This window comes from Rissa tridactyla, chromosome 1, assembly GCF_028500815.1.
Source record: "Rissa tridactyla isolate bRisTri1 chromosome 1, bRisTri1.patW.cur.20221130, whole genome shotgun sequence".
In the NCBI taxonomy this organism is placed as follows: domain Eukaryota; kingdom Metazoa; phylum Chordata; class Aves; order Charadriiformes; family Laridae; genus Rissa; species Rissa tridactyla.
Window position 1 is genome coordinate 205,106,165 of NC_071466.1, and position 25,403 is coordinate 205,131,567.

Below are 25,403 nucleotides of genomic sequence, written 5' to 3' on the forward strand. Positions count from 1 at the left end.
ATAGCATACAATGACAGAGTGGGACTATAGACTGGTGTGGAGTAGCACCAATTAATAGTAAGTACTCTTCATCTAAGCAATATTTAACTACATTAAAGACTGTACAGAAACTTTTGAAAAACAGCACAGGTATCAGTTAATAAATATACATGTCAAGAAAACAAACCCCCGTAATTAACAGCTGAATAATTTTCTTTCTCTAGTATAGTCTTTTTCAGGCATTGCAAGTATCATTTTTATTAGAATTACTATAAATATTATGTAGTTTTTATACTTGAGCGTCCACATAGGGATGGATACGCTTTTGGATATGTAACATATTTTTAAAAGAGAAAAAGCTAAATTCATGATCCTGTTCTATTAATCTCACCTGTCAGGTAGCAAGATCACTAACAACACAGAAAAGGTACGTTTTGCACTTCTTTCTAAAGGTAGCTTAGTTCATGCATAATTGCCCTGCGTTATTGTCATTTGCTCCATGAATAAAGCATAAACGCAGAGAAAAACAAGCGGATAATACTGGAAAACTGACAGAAGCAATACCCGTAGTGATTCTGGGAAGCTGGCCGGCCCGGTGCAGAACTCATGCATATGCCCATTGCAAACGTCGTGCTAATGCGAGTGTGGGCTGTAGGAAGCGGTGCCCGTACTGCAGGGCTCTGTCATCCCCAGGGTGCAGATCTCTCCTGCTACGGAGCAGCAATAATTGGCTTCTAGTCTGCATTATCAAGCAAGGGATGATAGACACAGAAAGACGCAGATCATTCAAGTGGCTGCTGGCTCTTTCCCCAAATCCCCTTTTTCTCACACGCATGCAGAGATCCAGTAAACAGTACACAGTTTGGTATTATCGGTATTATTTGATGTTTGTTTGCATTCAGACACATACTTGAGCTCCCCTCTGCATGCGGTCCATGTTTTGAGAGTTTCCTCCCATCTGCCTCTTAAAGGAATGTTGTGGTTGCTGTCGTGGTTGTGTACATCCTGAACCGTATCCTGGGCCATTGCATAAACAGCATCTCTGAAGGTCTCAGTCCACTACTAATGTAAGTCTGCAAAGAGCCCTCCCTCTCACCCTGCCAGCCTGCGGGAGGGATAGGAGTGCTGTACAAAATATCTTCTGGGCATTAGGTCTGGCATTTTCTTGTATGTGCCCAGGAGCACGGTCAGCTAGCTTTTTTTGCTCAAAACATGGAATTCCCACAATGAAACATATTTGCAAACCATGTCTCTTTGAGCTGGGTTGGACTTACAGCTGGCTGTGGGATGCCCTGCGAGTTCGTCTGCTAGAGATAGTCACCATATCTGGTCCCCTTAAAGAAGCCTGGGCACGTGTTTGATTTTGGAGATTGTTTGGTCCCATTCTGACTCGTGTGTCTGTATATGCCTGCGAGGATATTTGCAGTAATGTATGTAGTGATCATGATTTCTTGCATATTCATCACCACAGAGGTTTGACAGGACTTTAGTTCGTACTTTTAAATGAGAGAAAGTCTCAGCTCTCCTGCCTTTCTTTATGCCCTGGGGCAATGTATTTGTTTTTATTTTACTCTGTACTTGGTATGGTCACTCGTCATGAGAGAAAATGAAGACATGCTAATGAAGGACTATGGCATGATATTTTGCTGTATTTTACAGCGGTGTTGGAAATCCTAAAATAGTTCCCATCATGGTAGGAACTACAACCAAAATCTCACACTGGTAATGTGAGATCCTGGAACTGTGGCTGAAATACTTACCGCTAGCAGGTGAGGCAAGGCTCCTGCTTTACTTGTGCCTCTGAAAGTCCCAGCAGATGGAAAACTCAACACAACTCTCCTTGCATAAGCAGAGGAAGGGAGTGACCTAAAAGCCCTAGGAGCATCAGGTAGCCACAGTTTTGCATTTCTGGACACACACATTGCTGTAAACAGAGCTTTTCTAAATGAGCAGGAAGCAAATTAGGTCCCAGAGAAGTTTTTGTTTACTCCTGTTTGTACTCGGACAGTTTGTAGATGGGTTTTACCTTGAGAATCCACCGTGTATGAAAATTTTAATATTAGATTTGTTACTTTTGTCATTCTTCCTTGTCAGTGTAACTGGCCTAGTAGCCAAGAAAAAAATTATACAGTTTGACTGTCCTTTTGGACCATTCCTTTATGGTCCTTCCTGACATTTTCATCAGGAAGCGAGGCATGATCCATTAGAGCGGGCACACAGCCAGGTGAAAAACCACACTCATAAAGTAGCTTTCAATGTCTTACTGTTGAACCGAGAGGCTCTTTCAAGGAGTTGATATGGATCTATCTTGAGCCCATTAATGTTAATTATTATCATTAGTGAGAAAGGATAAAGAACATGTATGAAGAGTGTGCATGAGTGTAGAAAGATACTGGAAGAACTTTGGCTGCAAGAAATCGGACTTTAAAGGCAACACTGGCAAATACTGAAAGGTTTTGAAATCTCTAAGACAAAACTGGAGTTGCAAAGGACTACACTTAGAAGAGAGGGAAGAAATGAGCAGTTGTAAATAAAGAATAACTAGCACTATTAACACGACAGGTCTGTAAGAGAAAAACAAATCAAATGGCATTGTATTTCTAGCTGATTATGAGAAAACAAAATAGCAAATCTTTCTCCATGGTACATTAACTGGTCTGTTAACTGTGGGTCATTAATGGGGAATAATTTATCTTTAGACAAACTTGGTGAGACCTCAAGTATAGAGACTCTATGTGCAGCTATAGGGATGTCACTTCCTCAAAGATGGAGACGGACTGAGACTGGAGGAGACAAAGAAAAGAGTACGCTGTTCAGAAAGTGAGCAATTAGAGGACAGGCAGTGTGAAGGTACTGGGCTTCCTACTTTGAGGGAAAAAAAGATAAAGAATGATGATTTAAAAACAAAGAAAAGGGGAAAGTAATCCACTTTAGCTTGTCTGGACACTGAGAGAAATAAAAACAAAGAACAACTCAATTGGCAGCAAAACCCAACGCAGCGTATCAAGTAATGTTGTACGGTCTCCTTTTTTTTGGAGGTGTTTGGCAGAGGCTTGGGGCAGCGACCTTACTTGTCTCTCACTTTGTTTCCAGAGAGGATTTCTGGACACCCATTTAAGCTCTACATTTCTATCAGTAGCAGATAACAGTACTGCCATTGCTATTGCCTATTGGATTCGTGTGACTATTAATTTCACAGGGCAGCAGCTCTGCAACCATTTCTTCTGTTCTGCACCGAGACAGATACAATTTCTCAGGCAGAGTGATGCGCTTAGCTTTGTGATATGCGTACTTTTGCTCATGACCTTCATTCAGTCCCTGTCCCAGTGCTTTTTATTACCAGCCGAGCAATTTTGTTTAGGAACTTTTCTTTTGCTATGCACAGAAACAATCTCTACGAATTATTCTACAAATTTAAAAGGGTGTGGAAAGAAGAACACAGAAAGAAAGCAAAACGGGACTTCTGATTTGATTAGTCATGCATATCGATATGCATATATAAATAAGTATACTACATTATTAATTGTTGTCTTTTTTATGTTCACAGGGCTACAGCTACTCATAGGGGCCAAGTTATATTCAAGGATGCCTTAGCACAACAGCTGTGTGAACAGGGAGGTAAGAGCCACCATCATATTAAAAATATCTGGTAAATGTGGTTTTCCACTGTACTTGGGTGTCAGCGTTACTCATCATCAAAGCTATTTCATAGAAAACTTAGTATCAGGATCTTATTTATATTCTTAAAACTGGTACTTTGGCTTCATACTTCCCATTGGTTACCTGGGAAACCCCTCTGTCCTCTCTGCTGAACGTTGGGGAATATACAAAAGTTAAAGTAAATCCTATTGCATTATACACTTACCTGAAACCAGCCTGTAACAACCAGCATTTGTTTTTTGTCAAAACCACAAGCTGAGTTTTAACTCTCACTGTATTAACTAAGAGCAAAAACCGCAATATGCCTGCAGCAAAAGCTTGCTTTGCCATCCGGCTCTCTCATATCTTTGTGAAGAACCTGCCTTCCCATTTTGTGAAAGTAGGCCATCCAATTTTTGCCTGTAACCTACAACATTTGATCACTTTTATAGCTAAACAAAATGTTTGACTTACACAAACTTTAAAAATCTAATTGTTTGCACAGCTTATCATATATATTCTTTTGATGAATAACCTAAAAATAAATGTCCTGTTGTCAGCTGTTGTCTACAAACAGTACACTGCTTTGAACCTGCCTCGTTAAAACAGTGGGAAGTGGAGAAGGTATCCATCATTTTTGGTACTGGAGAGAAAGGAATTTCTGTTCTGATACAGTTTTCTCCACAAAATTCCAGTGATATTTCAATGTGAAAAGAGACAGTGAAACATGCACCAATGAGTCTAAAATAAATATTTCAAAATTGGAAATATGTTGTCATATTAACAAACAAGAAAATCCCCCAAAATACATCTTTTAGGGGCATTAGAGCTATAATTCTTTTTTCCTGTGATTTTGGGAATATCTATGCAGTAGTTTTTGCAATCAGAAGCTGTTGAACATTATGTCAGGAGCATATATTGAGTTCTTCATGTAAGATATGAACACTACCTCCGTGAAAACGAGGGAAAAGTATTTACATTTTCAATTTCAGTATCTGAGTTTTCAGTATTTTAACATTTCAATGGGAAGTAGGAAGGGGGACTCAGAGAGGTGACTGAAGATGTGAGCTAACAAGCTAGGAAGTTAGTTATATTTTGAACGAATTAGAAAAATGTAACACAGGTGCTAGCAATCAGGGAGTGTTATAATGATCTGGATGGAAGGTGATTGGGCCAGGTGTGATTCGGTATTTTTACTGTGGGGAAGGAAAAAACATCTGGAGAAATTACCAAAATGCGTTTGGTATTCAGAACAGGAGATAAATTGTACCCCTGTAATGTGGATGTAGAAGAGTGGTATTTCGGTAGCTAGTATAAGGGGATTTGGGAACAGAAGTGTTGGCAAGGTCGTGATTTGGGACGTGCTAAGGAGGACGGTGAGGATATCTCACACAGGCTACTCGCTGGATGGACACAAGTCAAGAGGGGGAAAATCAACATGCAGAGCCATCAGCATAAAATGGTGAAAAGCCTCATAAGCAGATGAAACTCTCCAAAGCGCGGCAGCGTAGTGAGCGCACCGTGGCCAAAGACAGACTGTGGTGGCCAGGAGAGGTAAGGAAAGGAGAAGGAAGTAAAAGACATATTGTTGGAAGAGTTACAGAGAGACAGAGGGCTGGCAGTGACCAGCACGACGAAAGCTAAATGCAAGAAAGCTGAAAGGAAATATGTGACTATCAGTGTCAGAACTGGCAGCACGGTCAAGGAGAATATGGGCAAAGCAACAAGATTTCTCCCTGATAGAAGAAAATACCATGACAAGCAGAGACTAGTGAGTAGAAATCCATCCATGCAGGCTTTGACAGTCCTTTCTTCAGACATGCTGTACCAGTAGATTTTAGTAGGAGAGCTGACAGCTGAAACTGTAATTCTTTCACCCTTCTCTGCTTTACATTTCTCCAATTTTGGAGCATAACCTAACCTCAAATTTGTGTTGTTGGCTTTAGTAACACTTATGTTGGTTAGAGCAGTAAGTCGTTATGGTACTGCGTGCTGTGAACCAGGGTTCACAGAGACTCTGCAGGACAAGGAGAAAATGGGATTTGTGTATTGGTTGTGTGTAGAGAATAACAGATGCTGAGATGGGCCATCCCTGGGCCTTCACTAGCTGCTCAGCTGTGACAGTCCCTTTGCCTCCTCCTCCTCCCTGGCCACTGATAGCCATGTCCTGCACTGCTTCCCTGAAAGGGCCTCCATCTTCCCCACCTTGTCGTAGTTGCCCGCATCCTCAGGACTTCTGTATTTCCCATGATTTTCCCAGCAATTCTCCTCATTTTATACACAGTCGCTTCAGAGACTTTCTGGATTTGTCTTCTCCGAAATATTTGGTGTCATTGTGGTAACTCTGCAAACATCAGATTTCAGTTAGTCAAGGATAACCCAGAGGTCCTGTTCTATGAGTGGTTCACAGTGCATGACAGCCGTGGCATCAGTCACCAAATTTCCCTGCAATACCAATGTGCAAACTTCTCGCAGGTTCTCTTGGTCCTTCTCCAAGATTTTTATTCTCACCAAGGCCTCTCTCCCTTTAGTTTCGTAGCTCAGCCACAGTTCTGACGCAGATAGCCAACCACTCCGTCTCCCGTCCATTCCAGCACCTCGTCTCCCCTTTTGTTCTTATTTCTTAAGCAGACAATGCACATTGCATTAATCCCCCAAACTAGTGAGTGCTATTATAGCTCTTATACTATTAGGATTAATTTTTCTATTCAAGTAAAAGATACTTTCTTTGAAGCAATCTTTGCTTCTTTTATTCCATGAAGACAATCAGAGTTTCATCAAGACTGTGAATATAAACAAATGGTTCTTTCAGAACGAATTAGTGAATTTATTTAGAAGCAAATACATTATTAAGATATCTATGCGAAACAGCAATGTAGATTGACATAAATGAGATGTTATGGTCTGTTTCTGGCCCTAAACATTGCTATACTGAAATGCTGTAGTGAACAATGTGATCTCTTAAGTAAAGAAAATAAAATCACAGGGCAACTTCATAGTTTTATTACAGGATGTCTTCTTAGTAAGTGTGTTCACTGGAGATGATACCAGACTTCATAATAACTAGTACAAAGGATATACACCATGATGTGAAAGTAGCAAGGAATCTCAGAAATCATGTTCACTGTGACTGTCCACCCTCAGATGTGCATTAGTAAATCCTAACAGAGTTAATGGCATTTGTGCAGTGAAAGGAAAGTGTAGTTCTTATTTTTAAGAGAATTAGAGGATGATAAAGGGCAGCGTTAAGGGATGGCAAAGCCAAACAAGCAGCCCCATGTCTAATGTAAATAGAATAAGGAACGATACCATAGGGAAAGACACCAAGGAAAGTAAAATAATCACTTGAAAATGTGTGTATTCAGCATATGATAAATATTTTAGGAAGCTAGAGAGATCTTTGAGAACTGGTGTAAGCTTTTAAAATTTATAAGAATTTTATTGATATTGAAGGAGACATAAAAATTATCAGACAAAAGAGTTAATCCAGCACAAATAGGCAAGAAAACAAAAACTGTATAAGCCAAGAAAAGATAGATGTCTTAGAAACACTTTTAAGGACAAATAATGTTAATGACTGATAATATTCTTGCCAATAATATTTTTAATTAACAATCTCTTTAACTTGTTGATCTACTAACAAAATAAATGGAAAATAAGGTAGACTTATTATTGCACAGATTGATTCATATTTATTCCTGGCTTGAGTAGAACAAAAATCATACATTAATAAACAGGAGCATAATTAAAACGGAGCTGGCAAAACATCCGACCTGGCTACGTTGCACTGTAGAACTCCAAAGGCTTTAGGTCTGTATGACTACAGCGATGCTGCTGGGAGGAGCAGCTCGTGGTGCAGGGATGGATGCGGCCGGCACTCGTGTCACACAACCCTGCCTGCCTCTACCCCAACCGAGTAAGGCGCTAAAGGGCTAAGGAGACCATTTCCCCGGTAGACTAGGTAACTTTGGACCCGTAGTCCAATTCTTTGGAATAAGAGCCACGCTGGGAGATCTGTGAGCATGTAATTTAGTTCTGACTGACTAGAGGAGAATCTCAGAACAGTAAAACTGAAGAGATGAAAAAGATGAAGGATGTTGTTCCCTCCTACTGCAAAATCTTTCCTTGCAGCATAGTTCCCAGAATTTTATACAATCCCATACTCAATGCCACAAATTACAGGATTGGGATTCCTTTCTTAAGAAACCACTCTACCATCTGACAGATGTCTCCTTATGAAAGTAAATCCTGAGAATTGGACCAAACTCTCTTTTATTTGATAGCTTCCGCCTGAATGTTTGTGGAAGACCTTTTAGGCATATTTTGGACCTTGTAAATATGGCTTTAAGAACACTCTGAAAAACAAATGCAAAGCAGATTGCAGGCTCTCAGGCTTGACCAGAGCAGTATTTTACAGAAGAGAAGACTGGAGCTCAGAGCTGACATATTGTTCCTTGGCTTATGTGTCGGGGAGAATAATGCAGCCCTCGGGCAACACACTGGCACTCTCTAGGGGGATGCTCAGCCTCTATCATTCAATAGCAACTTTGTTTACCAGTAGAGAGAAAGTATTGGCCGGAGTCTAAATAAAAGCATTAATTTTCTTTTTCATCTTCATCTGGCTGCTAATGACAAGGAGATTAGACTTTTTCATAATCTGCAAAGCAGAATATACCTCTCTTCACATCTTGTTTGCGATGAAGTGATGAGCAACAGCTAAAGGCTGCTGGCTGCTGAACTCTGAGCACAGTGTTTGTCTGGGATCATTTGAGCATTTGTGTTTCTGTAATTCACTTTTCCTTTATACTTTAAAAAAAAAGTCCAACGTTCTGAAAAAACTAAAATAAGACTTTGGTTCTTATTTTTCCACTGACATCAGGACCATAACCAAATCTTGTTTCTCTCCTCACATGCCAACTCCTCTCTCTGAAGATGACAATCCCTTCCCACTTCTCTCCTATTTCTCTCCCTTCCGATATAACCAAAACAGGGCATATTTTTCTATCAGTTTAACCTTTCAGTAGCCTTGCTTCATCCACAGAAAATTTTAACCTTTTACTCCAAAATATGCCTTCATTCTCCCCCCATCCCATTGACACAGAGCCCCACAATAACCCCATTGACTTCTGAATTCCCCATTACTTTCCTCAAGTTTCTCACGCTTCCAGTTTGACTGTGGCCTTTCTCCCTTTGAATCACTTTGTATTGTGTACTTTCTTCTGTGCTTTTCCTTACCAAAGGGATCGCCTTGTCTTACAAGGCAAGGATCCTACATTTCCTTACGTTTTCTCATATTGTATTTGCTCATGCCTCTTCAATTGTGAAATCTGTTGAGCTCCATTTCCATTCTTTGCTTAATACAATGTGTCTCTTATAAAGCGCTGTATATACTCAGGGTGCTAGGTAAAAATCAAATAATAAATTCATTTACTTTACTTTTTTAAAAAGGTCCAACATTCTCATTCAAGCTAAGATGCATTTTGGAGCCACATAAATACTGATTCTATATTTAAAACCATCCAAACAAGTGCCCAAGGAACATCTAAAAAAGTGGATCCTGTTTTAAAGTATGAACTAAGATGGCCTTTTTATCCCTCTCTCAGTCTGAAATATTGTATACCTCTTTTTAATTTTTAAACATTTTACATTTTTGCAATTTATAGTTGCTTTGCCCCATATAATATTTTTTATCTTTGTTGTGTTACACAAGGAAACTCCATTTCACTTCAACCACACTGTATGGCCTACTGTACAGTCCATATTGTTTTGAAATAAGTAGTTCAATAAATACCTGCACATGGGTCAGGGCAACCCCATTTATCAGTTCAGGCTGGGGGATGGAGGGATTGAGAGCAGCCCTACCTAGAAGGACTTGGGGATACTGGTGGATGAAAAGCTGTACGTGAGCCAGCAATGTGCGCTCATAGCCCAGAAGGCCAAACATATGCTGGGCTGCATCAAAAAAAGCGTGGCCAGCAGGTCGAGGGAGGTGATTCTGCCCCTCTACACTTCTCTTGTGAGACCCCACCTGGAGTACTGCATGCAGCTCTGGAGTCCTCAGCACAGGAAGGACATGGACCTGTTGGAGCGGGTCCAGAGGAGGGACACAAAGATGATCAAAGGGCTGGAGCGCCTCTCCTGTGAAGACAGGCTGAGAGAGTTGGGGTTGTTCAGCCTGGAGAAGAGAAGGCTCTGGGGAGATCTTATAGACACCTACCAGTACTTAAAGGGGGCCTACAGGAAAAATGGGGACAGACTTCTTAGCGGGGCCTGTTGCGATAGCACAAAGGGTAATGTTTTTTAACTAAAAGAGGGCAGATTCAGACTAGATTTAAGGAAGAATTTTTTTACAGTGAGGGTGGTGAAACACTGGAACAGGTTGCCCAGAGAGGTGGTAGATGCCCCATCCCTGGAAACGTTCAAGGTCAGGTTAGTCGGGGCTCTGAGCAACCTGATCTAGATGAAGATGTCCCTGCTTTTTGTAGGGGGGTTGGACCAGATGACCTTTAAACATCCCTTCCAACCCAAACTATTCTATGATTCTATGAAATTGATGAAAAAGGCAGATCTGAAAATATTTTAAAACTACTACAACTGATTTTGTGTGATGTTCTAAATTTCTATTATTTTGGGGACCTTAACTACAAGACTTGAGGATTAACACAGTGCTGTTTTGCAATGAAATATAAAATGTAATCCAGAAATTATTCATAGGGAGATTAAAGTCTAGGTTTATCACTCATTAAACTGTACCTTCACAGTCTTCTGTCATATTCAGCTCTGAAATTTGAATTACAAATCAGATGAAGGAATACCTGAGGCAAAAATGCTTGGGCTTCTCAGATCCTGTAAAGATTTGGGAAACAAAACCCCTCCTCAACATAAGGTCTTTATTTGTAAGAACAACCTTTTCTCCAACGTTTCATGTTTGATTAACTCAACTCCACCTTTATTTTTTGAAGTGAGTGGTCAGTAGCACTAGTATGTATCTGCACAATTTCCTTCATTTCTCCCTATTGGTAAGCAGTTTTATTTTGCAATATACTATGCGTATAACTGAAGAGCTGTTTCAGGAAGAATTCTCAGATCCCAATTTTGTATTCTTTAGTCACCCTAACAGCTAGTGACATTTTAAAAAATGCTGAAGTCAAAGGAGTTTGCAAATGTAAAGATGCCGAGTTTGTGCTATACCTGTGCCGTTTGGCTGAATGCTGAAATTTTGCACAATAACTTCAGAAAGTATCATTAGTAATTGTGTGTATCTTGGTGTCGTGGTGTCCTCAAACCAGGACACCTGAGCGGGACTGTCTTTCATAGAAAGCCTCTTCCAAAAAGCGATACCAAGTGACCTGGGATGAATGAGAACCTTTGTTTTCATTTTGAGTTCTGAACGGCTCTCGTTGGAGAGGAAGGTCTCTTTCAATTGAGTTGCTCTCAAAGACTAATGAAATTTGCATGGTCGACTAATGAGTCTGCCCATGACGTGGCCTGACACACCCGTCCTCCTCACAGATGAGCACTAGCAGAGTGGCTCTCAGCCACACCTGAGTTCACAACGTGTCATCGCTTAGCGATGAACTGGAACTAATGAAAAGGGGTAATACAGAGCATCAGAGACAGAGGTCTTATTTTAAGTGCAGCCTCTTACAACACCATGAGTATTTAAAATCCTATGCCATAATGTATTTATTTTCCTACAGGCAAAATCCAGGACAGCCTGTGTTGCTCAATCTGGGAAATAATTCAGTTAATCCAGTTTAATCCGTTTCTCCAGTGCAAAGAGGTTTTAAGAGTTTTCTAGAGAAATTTATACATGCCTCCATGGAGGAAAACAAGGCCTGTGACTGTAAGGGACAAATGGAGTCTTTCCCTGTGTAGTACCCACCAGTGCAGCCCAGTGTTACCCTGGAGACAGTGCCAAGTTTAAGGTGCAATTGGAGTTGTTTTGCTCCGGATTTTGTACCGTCATGATGAGAGGTCTTGGCCATTGCTTGAATCTTTATTGGCATTTCTGTTGGGGAAGACAAGATGCCACGGATAAGTTTCTTGTATAAAAAATGGAGCAAGTTAGCAGCATAGAGGAAAAAAAAAAGATTTCATATTTCTGCATGTCTGCAATTTCTATTCAGCATCAGACTCTTAAGAATGCCTTTGCTCTTGCTGAAGTAAAGCTTTCAGTGGTTCTGTGGTTGTTTTCAGCATTGCCTGTGTGTATATATATATTTTTTATATATATGTATATACACACACAGGGTTACTGGATGGAGTAAAACCTGTCGGTCTTCCAACTTGTAAGTCAGTTAAATCAAAGGTTTCTGTTTAAGCTAAATCCAGGCTGCTTGCCATCCTTTTCTGATCTGCAGATACCTCAGTTGTTTCTTGCTCAATCTTCTTAATCACCAACTTCCCCGTGAAATGTTACCATTTCATTACAGAATGTCACGCCTCCATGCAAACCCAGTGTTTAGGGGGAAAGCAGGAAGAGAAAAACAGAATTCTTGAGATTCGTGTTGGACTTTCTATTCAAATGACTATGTGTGAGGGCCCTACACAGATTGCTGCATTCATTTTTATGTTTATTTTTAATCTATTTTTAATTCATCAGATGTTGTGACAGAAATTGCAGTACTTCAGTAATTTTTTGCAAATACGCTGAAGAAATCAGGAGTACTGACACAATTTAGGTCAGCGCCAACAAGAAGCACAGAATCATCAAAAGAATCCTGGCTTCAGAAATTCTCTTTTTTTGGTGTTCTATTTGCCAAAGTACAAAATACCACTAGAAATATAGCTGCGTGGACAAGGTACTGAGAAACAAACAAGGTACCTCCTCCCTGGGAGCTTGTTTATATGCACCCTCTTTGCCCCCGTGAAAAGAGGCGTAACTGACTTTGGATTTAAAATTGGGCAAGTCCATGAATGTAGCAACTTCCATGGACTCTCTAACAGACTGTGTAGCCACCTTCTAGACTCCCCCATATTTTTTTGATGTAGCTGTGCCCTTATAGATACATTCTATTTTAATTCGTGTAATTTTACACCAAGACTCCTATTGCAAAATGTTAGGAGAAGACTATTCAATGAAATTTTGCCATTTCACACACCACCCCCCAGCACACAGTGTGTCTTCACCATATTCTACCGTTTCCCAGAAGACAAAGGCGTACTGGGCAATTGATTCAGCAAGGCATGTGAAAATGTGCTTTAAAATAAGTGTTTGATGCAGTGATTTGCTGAGTCAATGCCTTACTTGTTGCTTTAGAAATATTTTTTGTTGGAATTTTTTCTCCCAACAATATACCTAGTAAAATGTCATCCAGTGCAGTATAAAGGGTCCAAGCGTGACGTCTTCACCTCCCCTAGACTGTTTCTTTTGTTCAGCCTAATTTCCACTCTCTTAGTCAATCTTAATCCAAATTATTTCTAATAATATCTCATAATCCTAGACTAGAAGTGATCTTTCTTACCTTGCTGTACAACCATTTCTGTCTTTCATTCATTATTGATGCTTATTTTAATTAGAGAATATTTATTTTTTTCTTTCCTATTAGATTTTTATAAGTTTCAGCGTGTATCACATTTTTCATAATTAAACTGTCAGGATAGTTGACTTAAGAGAACATGTACTGTACAATTTGTTTTATGCTGAATCGATTTTTAATGCTGCAATTAAGCCCTGATCATAGAAGATACTCATGCATTGCGTGTCTTTGTTCTCCACAGCCCCGACAGAAGCTCCCCTCCATCCTCACCTAGGTAGGTGATTTGTCATTCTTATTACTAAAACTCAGAATCACTAACTTTATTATAATAAACAATGTATAAGGTCATATGAAACTAGCTCTGGGGAATTCAAATAAAAATGAGACTCATAAAACGAATTGAATTATGTCTAATTCTGATTAGTTGTTTTTTCATTGTGATTTTTATTGCTGTTTGTTTATTGCCTTTGAGCCCTTGCAGCGCGAGTATATCATGCTGCAGAGCTTTTCTTCCTAGCCCTGTGATAGAGCATCTGTTTGCGTGAGAACCCACAACCCCCGGCGTGGGACAGCCCCCCCACACCAGTGCCGGGCCACTGGGAGGAAGGTTTTGTCCCAGTGCACCCGGGGAGCAGGGCGCTGCTTCTCCTGCTCTCCAAACAGAGCACAGAGCACGACACGGAGCTCCCGCCCTGCACCCATTAACCCCTGCTTTGCAAATTGATTAATCCGGGGCAGATTTTGGCATCCTTGCTCTGTTTGAATAGCAGGTGGCAGTCACTTCATTCGTTTAATGGAAGTATTTGTAGAAAAAGGTCTGTTTAATAGAAATACAGCTGCCAAAGTTTTGGGATTTTTTTTTGGTCATCTTTCTTAAGGGATACAGGAAATCTAGGGGGAACGATGGAGTCCAGAGCTTGCAGACTTGCAAGGTTAGAAACATTTGCATAACATAACTCACAGTTTATATCCCTTCCATGAGCTGACCTTTACTGCCAGCTCCACTGATAGGAGCAGAGCAATTCCAATGAGTGCATGGATTTTTGCCTATCGGTTATCAGAATGAACTCCCTGACTAGTGCACTCACTGGGACACCTCATCCCTCCCTGTGCCAGTGTTTCCAAAATCTGGATTCGAAAGGATTTTTTCTGCACATTCAGAGCAACCAACAATTTGGAACAAAAGGTCTTAAAACACTTAGTATGTATTTGAAGACTGCATCTTTTCATAGCCATCGCACTTTGGTGATGGACTGGGAGACTTAATTTTATGTGGTACTATGATCCAGAGGAAGCCAAGAAACCTGTAGCTGAGGAAACCCTGCTTTTGTAAGTAGCATAATTTAAAAAGCTGGTTTCCTCATTTTACAATGCGTTACTTTAGCTCTAGGTGAGGCAGCACTTAAAAAGCACTGGATGATTACACTGGATTTTTTTTCATATAGTGCTTTCTTTTCTTTGCAGCTGAAATGCACAGTGACAGCATTATCCTACGAGATGACTTTGACTCTTACCATCAGCAAGAATTGAATCCTACAATGTGGTGAGTTTCAGGCTTCTGCTTCCCTTCATACACGTTTGAGCAAATTAAAACATTGTGGTTATTATAGTGAAATATTTGTATTATATTAATTCCCAGATACCCCAGCTCACATTGGTATAAGCTTATGTGTGTCTTTGCTCCATTGGGACCTAAATATATTAGGTTATTAATTAATTGATTAATGAGTCACTGAGAAATTCTAAGGCATGAAGTGAGTGACAAATTCTCATTGACTTCAAATTTCGAATTAATCTAAAAATAGAAGGGAGTAGAGCTGAGCTCAGTGAGTATTTTTATATGAAGATTCTGGTTTCTTGAAATCATCATCATTTCATGGAAAAGGTAATGCATATCAATAAATAAACTTTGTTTTTTCCATTTTTTTTTTATTTCATGTTCTTGTTCATGTAGTACATATTTCTGGTGAAGCTAACTATAGTAAAAACTCATTTTAAATCGAAATCAAATGTTTCCAAATCATCCAAAAGAAAAATTTAACTGGAATTAAATACCTCCATCTAATTTTCAGCTGCTGAAAATGTTTAAGGTTGATTTTTTTCTTTTTTTGTGAAAGGCAATTTTTTTTCAAAACTTTTGTACTGTATAAGGAGGAAGACCCTTCCCTTCCCAGCTCTATACAGCAACTCCCAATTCCTAGGTCTTTTCCATTCAATGGGATTCCTGGGTAGGGTTTTTCATATTACCACAGTCTACACCTCAAACAGCAAGCACAGGTTGTTATCATTCTTTAACCAATAGATGCTGTTGGAGAATCTCGGGACTCCATGTGCATAATAAGGCAAGGACAATTTAGGACAGGTCAGGCAGAAGCTTTATTAACTCCGATCACAGTGAGAGAGCACTGGGACAGCATCTCCCCCTCTGCTCCTCCACTCTCTGCCAAGTGACGGCAGAGACCCAACCCATACAGTGTTTCGGAAAACAAGGAAAGAGGTGAGGAAAAGCAATCATTTCAATGTAAATAAAGCCAGATATCCATCACCAGCAGAGGTGGACTCCTTGAGTCGCTGGCACAGTTCTAAGGACTCCAACAGCAAATAACATGACAAGATGGAGAGATGGCTGTTGGCGGAGCCCATGGGAGTGGTGCACCCAGTGTTGTCTTAGCTCAGGAGTGGTGAGTTGGAAACAATCGCAGACTGGTGGCTTCTAGTCAAAAGGAATGTTCTTTTAGCAAAGATGATTCTTAGCCGGACCTCTCAATCTTAAATATTAATAATTTTACCACCACAATGATCACAGTGGTAGAGTCCCATTTCATATGATATATGTATGCACAGCACAAAAGAGGAAGTTATAGGTCTCTTATAGTACAAAACCGATTCTATTCTGTAGAGTGAATATTTCTACTGGTCGTACTGTACCCAGATAAACCCATCTATAGGTCTTAACATGAAGTTTTGAAGGTTGGAGTCTCCTTTTTTTATATGAGATTATTACTGAGTTTTCTATTCCTTCCAATCCTATTTCATAAATATAATTATTTGTATTGATTTAATTCATACAAGACACAGAAATATTTTACTGGATTAGTTTGTCTTCAGATACGTTCTTGACGGGGATTTTAGCAGTTACCTGCATTTGTTAGTTCAGAATACATATGTTCTGTGAAATCTGACTTCATTTTCCTTTTCATTAAGGCTTGTCACAGTTTTCCATCTGTGCAGGTCTTTCACAGTTCCACCATCTCATGTAAAAAGATTGTGCTTTAGGAATTTTATGGATATTTTTCTTTTGCACGTACTTATTGAAATACTTTTTAGTATGTGCCTACTATTTTTCCTCTTTTTGTTCCTTTTGTATCATCTCTTTATATGTTTTTCTGGACAGATGCATTAAGGACCTGGAATACTATAATATAAAAAAAAAATATCTTTTTTTATGGGAATGAATAGATCAAGGACTCTTAATGGGTTACAGAATAGCTGCCAAGGTAGATAGCTTTAGCAGCAGAGTATTAAATGGACTTGAGTGGAAAGAAATGAGAGGAGGCATTATTTCCCTGCAGACATCTCATAACTCACAGAGGGCCTGTCTGTTGGGAGCTTCTGTAATTTATTTATCCATTGCTCTCTTACCTTTAAATTCATCCTTGCTTTACAGCAGTCTCAACAGAGAAATTTCAGACTAAAAGAGCCCCCAGTCTCCTGCTCCTTTTGTCCCCAAGATTTGGGGTTGGTTCCCCTGGAGTAACCTTGACCCACCGTGGTTGGTGGGTCAGTGCAGGGAGGTGTGTGCTGGGAGAGAGGGTCCCAAAACTAGCCACAATCCTGAGACAGATTTTCCTGTAATAACACCAGAAAGCCAACATCTTCAGCAATGCTGAACAGAAGCGGAGCACAAGCAAAAGAAAACTGTCATGAGGTGTCACGAGCTTCTCTGCATAAAGGATTTCTACAGCAGCTCTGCCTCCAGTGAAGACCCGCTTAGTGGCAGAAAGCTCATTCTTGTTTGATTGTCTAGTGGGAGTTAAATCAGGGATTATTAACAGTCTACGCCATCCATCCTAAAATTGCATTTTTTTTTTTCCCCTGGCAGCTGCTAAAATCCCATCTTTATCACAAACAATTGCGGTAGCTGCGAGCGCGGTATTTCCAGCCCCGCTCAGACCGCGGGCTGCTGCGCTGGGAGCGTGCGGAGGCAGCTGCCTTGTGTGCGCCGGTACTCCAGCGGCACCTCCTCACCAGGGGCTGGTTAGGCTAAGCCACTCTAATAATTTCTGAAACCATTATTTGTGGGAAGATGAAAAGAGAAGTATTTATGTTTTCCTATGGTCTTTTCTTCCCAAATCCTACATAACGCTGGCTTGGATGTGATTAATATTGTCCCGCTCCTCCTGATCCCCTTTCTGGCATGTGCAGCTCTGGCAGAGACATGCGGTCCAAGTGCACAAGCAAAGCATTTTATAGCTTCTGTGTGTGTCTAATTTTATGAGTCCCAGCAGAGCCGGCGTGTCACTCCATCGCTGGGAGAGGCCTCACATCAAATCACTATTTTGCACAAGGGCACTGTATGATTTCGAGAGTGGCTGCCTGTTTTTTTATGGATTTTTGCTCTTTCAAATGCATTAAAAGACACATCCAGCCCAGCAACCATCTGTTTCTTCAGAGGCTCAGGAGCAGGGAAGGAGCAGCTAGGAGTGTTTCTGGAGCTACAAGGGGAGGAGAAAGGGAAGGCTGGGATGTGGCTCTTTGTAAACAGAAAAATCACAGTACTGGGGAAGGGGTTTCTGACCTAAATCACAGATTGGTGACTAAGAGAGAACAGGGAAAGTGGGAAAGGATGAGGAGAGGAGGAGGCAGCAGGAGGGGACACATAAGGAGAAGGAAGCAGGGAGGATTTCTGTGCTGGAAATGCAGGAGTGGGAGCATGTCTCATCTCTTGTTTTCTTGGGGCTCAGCCACCATGAGCAGTTTCTTGTGTGGCATGTCCAACTAATTTTTATATTCTTTTCTTCCAGCGTGCAATTATGTCAGAATATGATTATTTCCAAAGTCCCCAACCCGTAGGCACAAGCCCGCTTGCTTAAGCAAAGATTTCCTCATTTCTTGGGTCTCGTTTGCCACCAACTTTACAAAGATCTCTTTGGCTTGTGAAATAACTATGCTTCACACATTTATAAAAGTCCAATACATTTTACATCTGACGTGTATTAGCTGTGGAAGTTAACGTACAAGTGACTGGTGGCCCATGAGACTTGCTGAGAACCAATAGGAATGTGTTAGTCCAGCAAGCTCAGGAACCACGGAAGTAATCGATTTCCTCTGTAGGGATGGGAAATCTGCACCGTGTCCTACTTGCCAGGGAAGGGCCAGGGAGTGGCTGGATGAGAAGAGGTCCAATATGGGTGGTATCTGGAAGACTGTCTGGGTCACTGAGCACCTGTTTCTGTGATCATCTTGCCTCCATGTGACCTCATAAAATGTCCCCATAAAAGGGGAATGTAAAAAAGGTGCTATATAACAACTAAAACAGGCCACCCAGGAACAAATCTAGAAAAAATATTCTGTTTAATCCTATGATAAATGATTTAATGTTTAGACAAAAAGAGGGGAAAAAGAAGATGCATAAATTAGTAAAGAAGGGATGCTAGCATTAATGTATGTTTCTGTATAAAACACTTACTTTTAACAGCAGGGCTGTAGACAACAAGGGATTCAGTACATTTAAAAAAGACACTGTGCAGAAGCCTGTTGCTGACTAAACTCTCCTTCCCAACTTGATGCAATGTTTCATCTCAAAGCCTATCAGCATTCCAAACAGCAATCACTTAGAGAAGACGTGCTCTTCAAAGATGACATGAAGAAAAGCTGAGCATGTAAAATCAATCAATAAGAAACGGGTTCCATCACTTCTTCATGGCATATGAGAGATGAAGAGGTACAGTGATATTTCCAGTGGCAAAGAGGTGGAGGAAAGCTTTGTGACAGGAGAGAGAAGTCCTAAAGTGGTTTCCAAATTGCACTAAAACTGCGGGATTAAACTTCAGAAAGATTTATGTTTTAAAATCTCTTGGCAGCTTGAGATGTTTATCTTCTTTATAGTCCAGACATCACAAAAGACATCAGTCAATATAATGTCCACAAACTCAGGTATTGTAGAGGGAAACGAGATGACAAATAGGGAGGAGGAAACAGCAGATGTTTCCCCTTCAGCAAAGTGAAGAACAATAGCAGAGAGAGGTGGGACTCCCTAAGCCAGAGATGAGAGCGATGGCAGGTCTGCAGAGGAGATATCTAGATGAATATGATACACGTCAACAGTGGCAGTGAGTACCAGCTGTGAAGAGAAAGCTGAAGTGATTTTAACGTGCTAAGATTTTAGACCAGGCAGGTGAGAAAGAGAATGTGAAAAGCTGCACCCAGCCAGGGCAATTAATACTGTCTCCCGTTTGTATAAATGGAAAAGAAATTAACCTTCCTGTCTGCACCAGGAGAGGAGCAAATTGGATCATTTCTAAACACGTAATACGATGACGATGATCTAAGGAACAGCAGATCAATTATCTTACTCTTCATACATTTCTGTCAAGCTACTGAGCAATTTATTGTCAGAGGTAATACGTTTCAAAGAGAGCACTAAGGTTTGAATCAGGATTACCAACAGCCGTCCAATTTCTTATGAGAGGAGTCATCCCGGAAAAGATGAGTGATGAAAAAAGTGCCGTATTAGAAGGACAGTGTTTCTGGATTTCCAGACGACATTACAGAAACAGAACAGATAAACAGCTGAATCTCTTTGTATTCGTTGAAATATGAGAATTACAAAATTAAAATATCCCTCAGATTATGTAGCCTGACCTTTTATGGGAGACTAAGTGTTCCTTACATAGTGTTGATAGGCAAAGTTTTCCTGCCGTATCTGCCTCTCCCTGCACATATCAGGAGTTCAGGCAGATGCTCCACTATAAAACCCCAAAATGTGGAGTCAGGTCATGAAGATAATGCTCATAAACAGCCAGAATCCAGGTATTCTTCTAGTTCCTGTTCTTGTGTTCTTTAGCTATCAGAGTTTAGAGATCAAGTGAAATTTAGATAGTGACAAAACACATCCTCCGTGAACTCTGTTTCTATACTTTCTCTTAAAGTACACTTTGGTACTCTCACATGCTCTCTTCTTGCCTTATAATGAGAAATAAAATTATAGGCCAACTGTGGCTTGTATATTAACTCCTTGAAGTCGATAGCAACTACGTTACTTTATTAGAGGATTTAATTTTCTACTTAAATGCAAAATACTAAATAGTCTCAGTGTGAAGTTCTGAATGACTTTATTGACACGCTCATACAAGAAAAAATCTCAAGGATTTTTTACATCTGACTTTGTTTTGGGAAGTGGAGCTGAAACTGACCTTTAATAAAATCTCAGAATAAGGGAGAGATTTGGAAAATGGGAAAAAGGCATTCATCTTTGACTTCTGTAATGGACTTGGGCGTAAGAAAGCCAGTCCTGTGCTGAATTCACCCAGGACCAACTGGAGAGATGTAAAATAACAAATGCAATCAATTATTCACCACATCTATGCATCTGAAAACCTAACGTCTATCACTCAGCACAGCTTAGCACTCACAGACCTGCAGGGTATTGTGCAGGGTATTGTACGCGGCACAGAGTTAACTCGTTCTGCCAAAAGTGCCCCACATTTGCTGCCCTGGGAAGGTCTCCCAGGAGCCGGGGAGTGGTGGGGAGCCCCAGTCTGCTGCGGGGAGCAGAGCAGGAGGTAGCTCCACTTAGTTAAACACATACTTTAAAAATTCATTTAAAGATTATTTCTTATCACTACCTGGATTCACAGCAGCTCATCCTCCCCTACTCAGGCCTTTTGGACGCATGATGCCTGCAGGGAAGAGCTGCCCCAGTCCCATGGGGTACCTGACAGAGCTACCAGCCCCTTCCTAGCAATGCAGCTGGAGATTTCATTTGCCCCATCCAGGACCATGGCGGGATGATGGTTTTCAGTTATTCAGGAACAGAAAAATCCTGCTCCGAGTCTTTACAGAAAGACTTGCAGAGGTTTAACACAACACTTATTAATAAAAAAGCAAGCAAACAAGCAATTTAAATTTGGAAAAGAGGTGAAAAAACCCCACGGACGTTTGTATTGGAATCAACTAAGATCAATGAAAACCCTCTCATGTCTGTGGACAGCAAGTCCTTGGAAATCTCCTTGGGATTTCTTCCTTTCCATCCAATTTCCTGTAAGACCTGCCGTCCAGAAATTAGCTGGAGAATGAACAGACAGAAGAAAAGCAAACCTTTGCACACTACTAAACTACATCTGGGCTGTGTATACGGGATTGGGTATTGTGGTGGCATTTTATGTCAGAAAGGGTGGCCAAGTCTGAGGCACTCTGTGTGAAAGAAGCCAAAGAAAAAAATGCCCAAACGCCCCTTACATAAGTCCATTGCACTTAAAACTCTAACAATACCAGTTATCAAAGTACAGACAGACATTAGCAAGAAAAAAGAAGGCTTGGAGTTGCTCCAGGAGGAAATGTTTGCCTGTAGGTTTGATATCAAAGCTGAGCTTTGGATGCTGAAGGCAATGTTGGTCAGCCCCATCGGAGGCAGTTTGGCAGGGGCTGGGAACATCTCCGAGATTTTTTGAAAATCTGCTGGTCATGCCACGAGCCGATACCCTGATCCTCGAAGGTGAGGGAGAAGGCCCTTCTCTCTGCTCCGCAGTCAGACTGCCTGCAGAGTCCTTCATTTTCAGTTAAGGAATATCAGGAGCGGTGCAATTACTTGGCTCAGCAGCACTTACCAGCCTCTCTGGGATTTTCTTCATAATTTTTCCCCTAAAGGTGAACAGAGTGGCAACTCTCTGTTACCAGGAATATGGGATATAGCAAATATGAACAGAAAGCAGCAGCAAGAGGCGAGTTACAGCAGCTGGGCTGGAGGAGCCTCTCGGTGCCCCGTTTTGGGTAGGGTCTGCAGCCTCAAATCTGCACTTTGGGGTAGATAACCCTGCGGGCTGGAGTGGGGCTGAGCCTGCCCCCTTCTCCTGAGCTGTTCTGTACGGTAACCCTGCAGCAGTGGGTTTGCATACGGTGTATCGAATGTGCAGAAGGATTTTGGAAGAAGAATAACTTCAGGGGAGATTATATATGTAAGAGTTCAACTTGGTTTCCCATGGCGCGATGGTTTCGCAGTCTATGAGCAGGGACACTCCTTGCAGCGGGGACAGTTTGCAGAGAGCAAGTGCTGATTCGCAAGGGCCATTCTCCAGAGGCAGCTGTAGTACATCATACGTACAGTTGCTCAACCTTTATGCTCAGCACCATGATAACAAAACAGTCCAACTTATCTGAGTGTCAAGCTATAGAGTTCTTATTTTCCATTTTGCAAGCCTGATGCGGTCTCAAACGTACGGTTTCTGATTTCCATTTTGAACGTGGTGTGTTCTTCCCGCAGGTCTGAATGCAGTAACTGCGAGGTTGGCGAGCAGTGCGGTGTGATAATGCACGGCAGCGCCGTCACTTTCTGCGAGCCGTACGGTGCCAGAGAACTGGTAAGTGAAGGCTGGCTCATCTGCTGGGGCTGGGACTGCAGGCTACGAACCGGGGCTGTGTTGCCTGCAGAGATGTTGGTGTGCTTTGAAAGTTTGGAGTTCAGTGGAGAAGCTCTTAAGTAAGGTGACAGGGCCATAAAAGAGGACCCCAGGAACATCCTAGTGTTTTTAACTAGAGATGCTAACCAAAGGTTATTGCAATTTGCAAGGGAAAGTGTCTTGATCAGTGTGCATCCAAGTTACTTAAAGTAAAAAATACTGGAAAGACAAGGAAATAGAACTGTGTTGTCAAACTAGCATCATTCTCTTTTTATTCCTGACAGTGAAATAGAGACAAGGTTCGTTTTTCTTCTCTTATTTTATTAGCTGTGTCCCATTTTTTCTTGTCGCTGTTGACAAATGTTAATTTGGTTGTAAAACATGACTTGTGAACAATGCATCCTACAGACTTAAATGCAGCCTGGAGCAAGCACCTGCCAGTCTCAGGAAAGCCTATCTAACAAATTGAGTCATGATGAAGGGGACAGAATTAATTTCATTGGGGGGGGTTGTTTGGTCATAAAATCTCTGTAAGAAACACTAGGGATCATCTGGGTGTGGAAAATGAAGTGAAGGATGTACAACCAATGCCCACGTGTCGATGCTGGGCAGCGAGCTGCAACCATATACTTAAAACGGGAGTTTTGGAAAGCACTGAAAAATTAAAAGACCAGCTCAAGGCCTGTGTAATTCAAAATTAATTTTCATGTTTTCAGCAGTCTTCTGAGTGGAGGGAGAGGCTGATTAGAGCCATTTGAAGAGCACACATGGAAGAGGGCCATAAAACAGAAGTGGTTTTGGCCAGGCATTTTCCCTTCATTTCAGACAGTGACAATTCTTTTAAAAGGGTTAATTTTACATCCGTAACTGAGACCAGAATTCCACAAATGCAATGTAGATATTGCTGGTGTGGTGACTGAAAGTCATAAACACATATAAAAGTAATTTAGAAGTTTTACAGATAAAGGAGAATTTCAGTCATTTCCCTCACAGCCAGCTCCAGCCGGGGAACCCTGACAGAGATGCTAAATTGCCTCTCTGCTACTTTGAATCCTATTTGAATGTACTACGCTTCATTAACTGCCTTGAGAAGAGATGCATTGTTTTATGTCCTGTGCAAAAATGAAGTCACACCACTGGGATATTTTTCCCAATTTTTTAACTCATTTTTAGTTGTAGTATTGAGCATAGGTAATACTCCTTTGAAAACAATCTATTTATGGTATTTAGCAAACCCAGGGTCCCAGCTCTGGGAGTTTGAAATTTCATTAATTAGCTGTCTTGTCCCTGCTGATATGTAATTTAGACTATCCTTAGTAATCATGAATTGGCTTCAAAATCTAGTGTTCAACCGTATGTATTGTATTACCGTGTGGTAAAATAGCACTGCCATGGCATCAGGAACTTGGAAAAACTTATTATGATGCCAAAGTGGTGTGATTAAATAATCAGCTGAAAAAATCATCATGCTTATAAACAGTTAGCAGCCTAATAATGAAAGTGTTTATAAATATTATGGCAGTGTTGCATAAAAATCAAATCTTTCTGAAGGAACATGCTAATGGCTTAACATCTTGGACAAGCACAGGACGGTGTTCATGCCAGAGGTCTGACCTAGTTTTATTTGTGTGTATGGGCATAGGTTTAAATCCCTATTTTCTTCGAACCAACTTGTTTCTGATTTGTCATCACGTTTCACCGATTTCACAACATGTCTCTTTCTGTCACAAGTTTTAAAGCCTCTTCCATTTCTCCAGTCATTACGCATTTTTATTCTATCACCTTTACTATTTGAATCCTATTCTGTTCCTGCTTGAAACAGCTCTTGAAATCTCGGTTCCTGTTCATGGCTCCTAGTGACACATTATTGCTTTAAAATACTTAGTCAAGAAGAGTTGAATTTGCAAAATGTATTATGTCAACAGCTATGACAGCTGCCGGTTTGCTTCCTTGACCTCCCTCTATTCTCCTGACTCCCAGCAGCCGCCTGTTCCTGCAGGCAGAGGGTTTTTAATGCCAACTGTCTATGGCTCTTGGTGAGAATTTACCACTGGCAAAATCCTGGAAAGATGTATAGAGCCAGAGGTGTTGCAAGCAAAGGAAAATAGCTACTAAAGGCTCCCTTCCAGCCTCTCTGCAGCGTCTGAACTCAGTAGTCCCTTGCACAACTTTGCAAAAAGTTTTTAGTAAGTCTAATGCTTTTTTCTAAGCATTACTGAAATGATTCACGACACAGTCTAAGTCTACGTGAATGCCTCTTCTGTGATAACTGATACATTTAATTTCTTGGTGATATGAGCCACTGAACGCTGATAAAGGGTTTCGTTTTCAAACTAGAACTTGCACAACATAATTAATTGAATGTAAACTGGTATTCATAACTCAAGTCAAAAAGCATTTTGTTATTTGTCATAATGTAAGTGTGATACCTAATACTGAATCAATCCTGATGGAATGGACTTAAATGGGGATGTGCTGGTATTTTTAAAGGATTTATGTAAATGCAGCTTCCCTATTCTTGCTTAACGACTAAAATTACCCATTAGGAATATTCCAAAGAGAGCAAAACTGTATTTTAATTAAAAGTTATGTACAGATAGTGCCAAATATTCAGGTAGTTTTAAAGGTTGCTGTTTGAGATGATTGTGAAGCCTTGGGAATACGTCCCTCTGTCTTAGTTCACAGA

General features: G+C 40.8%; 1 protein-coding gene across 1 annotated transcript in view; it reads left to right on the forward strand.

Moving 5' to 3' along the window:
• The window catches only part of RELN (reelin), a 293,644-nt gene that overhangs the window by 113,434 nt on the left and 154,807 nt on the right, over positions 1-25,403 (forward strand). Inside the window, exons 4-7 of the mRNA XM_054208749.1 lie at positions 3,527-3,597; positions 13,342-13,374; positions 14,565-14,643; positions 22,582-22,678. Of these exons, the coding sequence (XP_054064724.1) occupies positions 3,527-3,597; positions 13,342-13,374; positions 14,565-14,643; positions 22,582-22,678 (280 nt within the window). The remainder of the gene's footprint in view (positions 1-3,526; positions 3,598-13,341; positions 13,375-14,564; positions 14,644-22,581; positions 22,679-25,403) is intronic.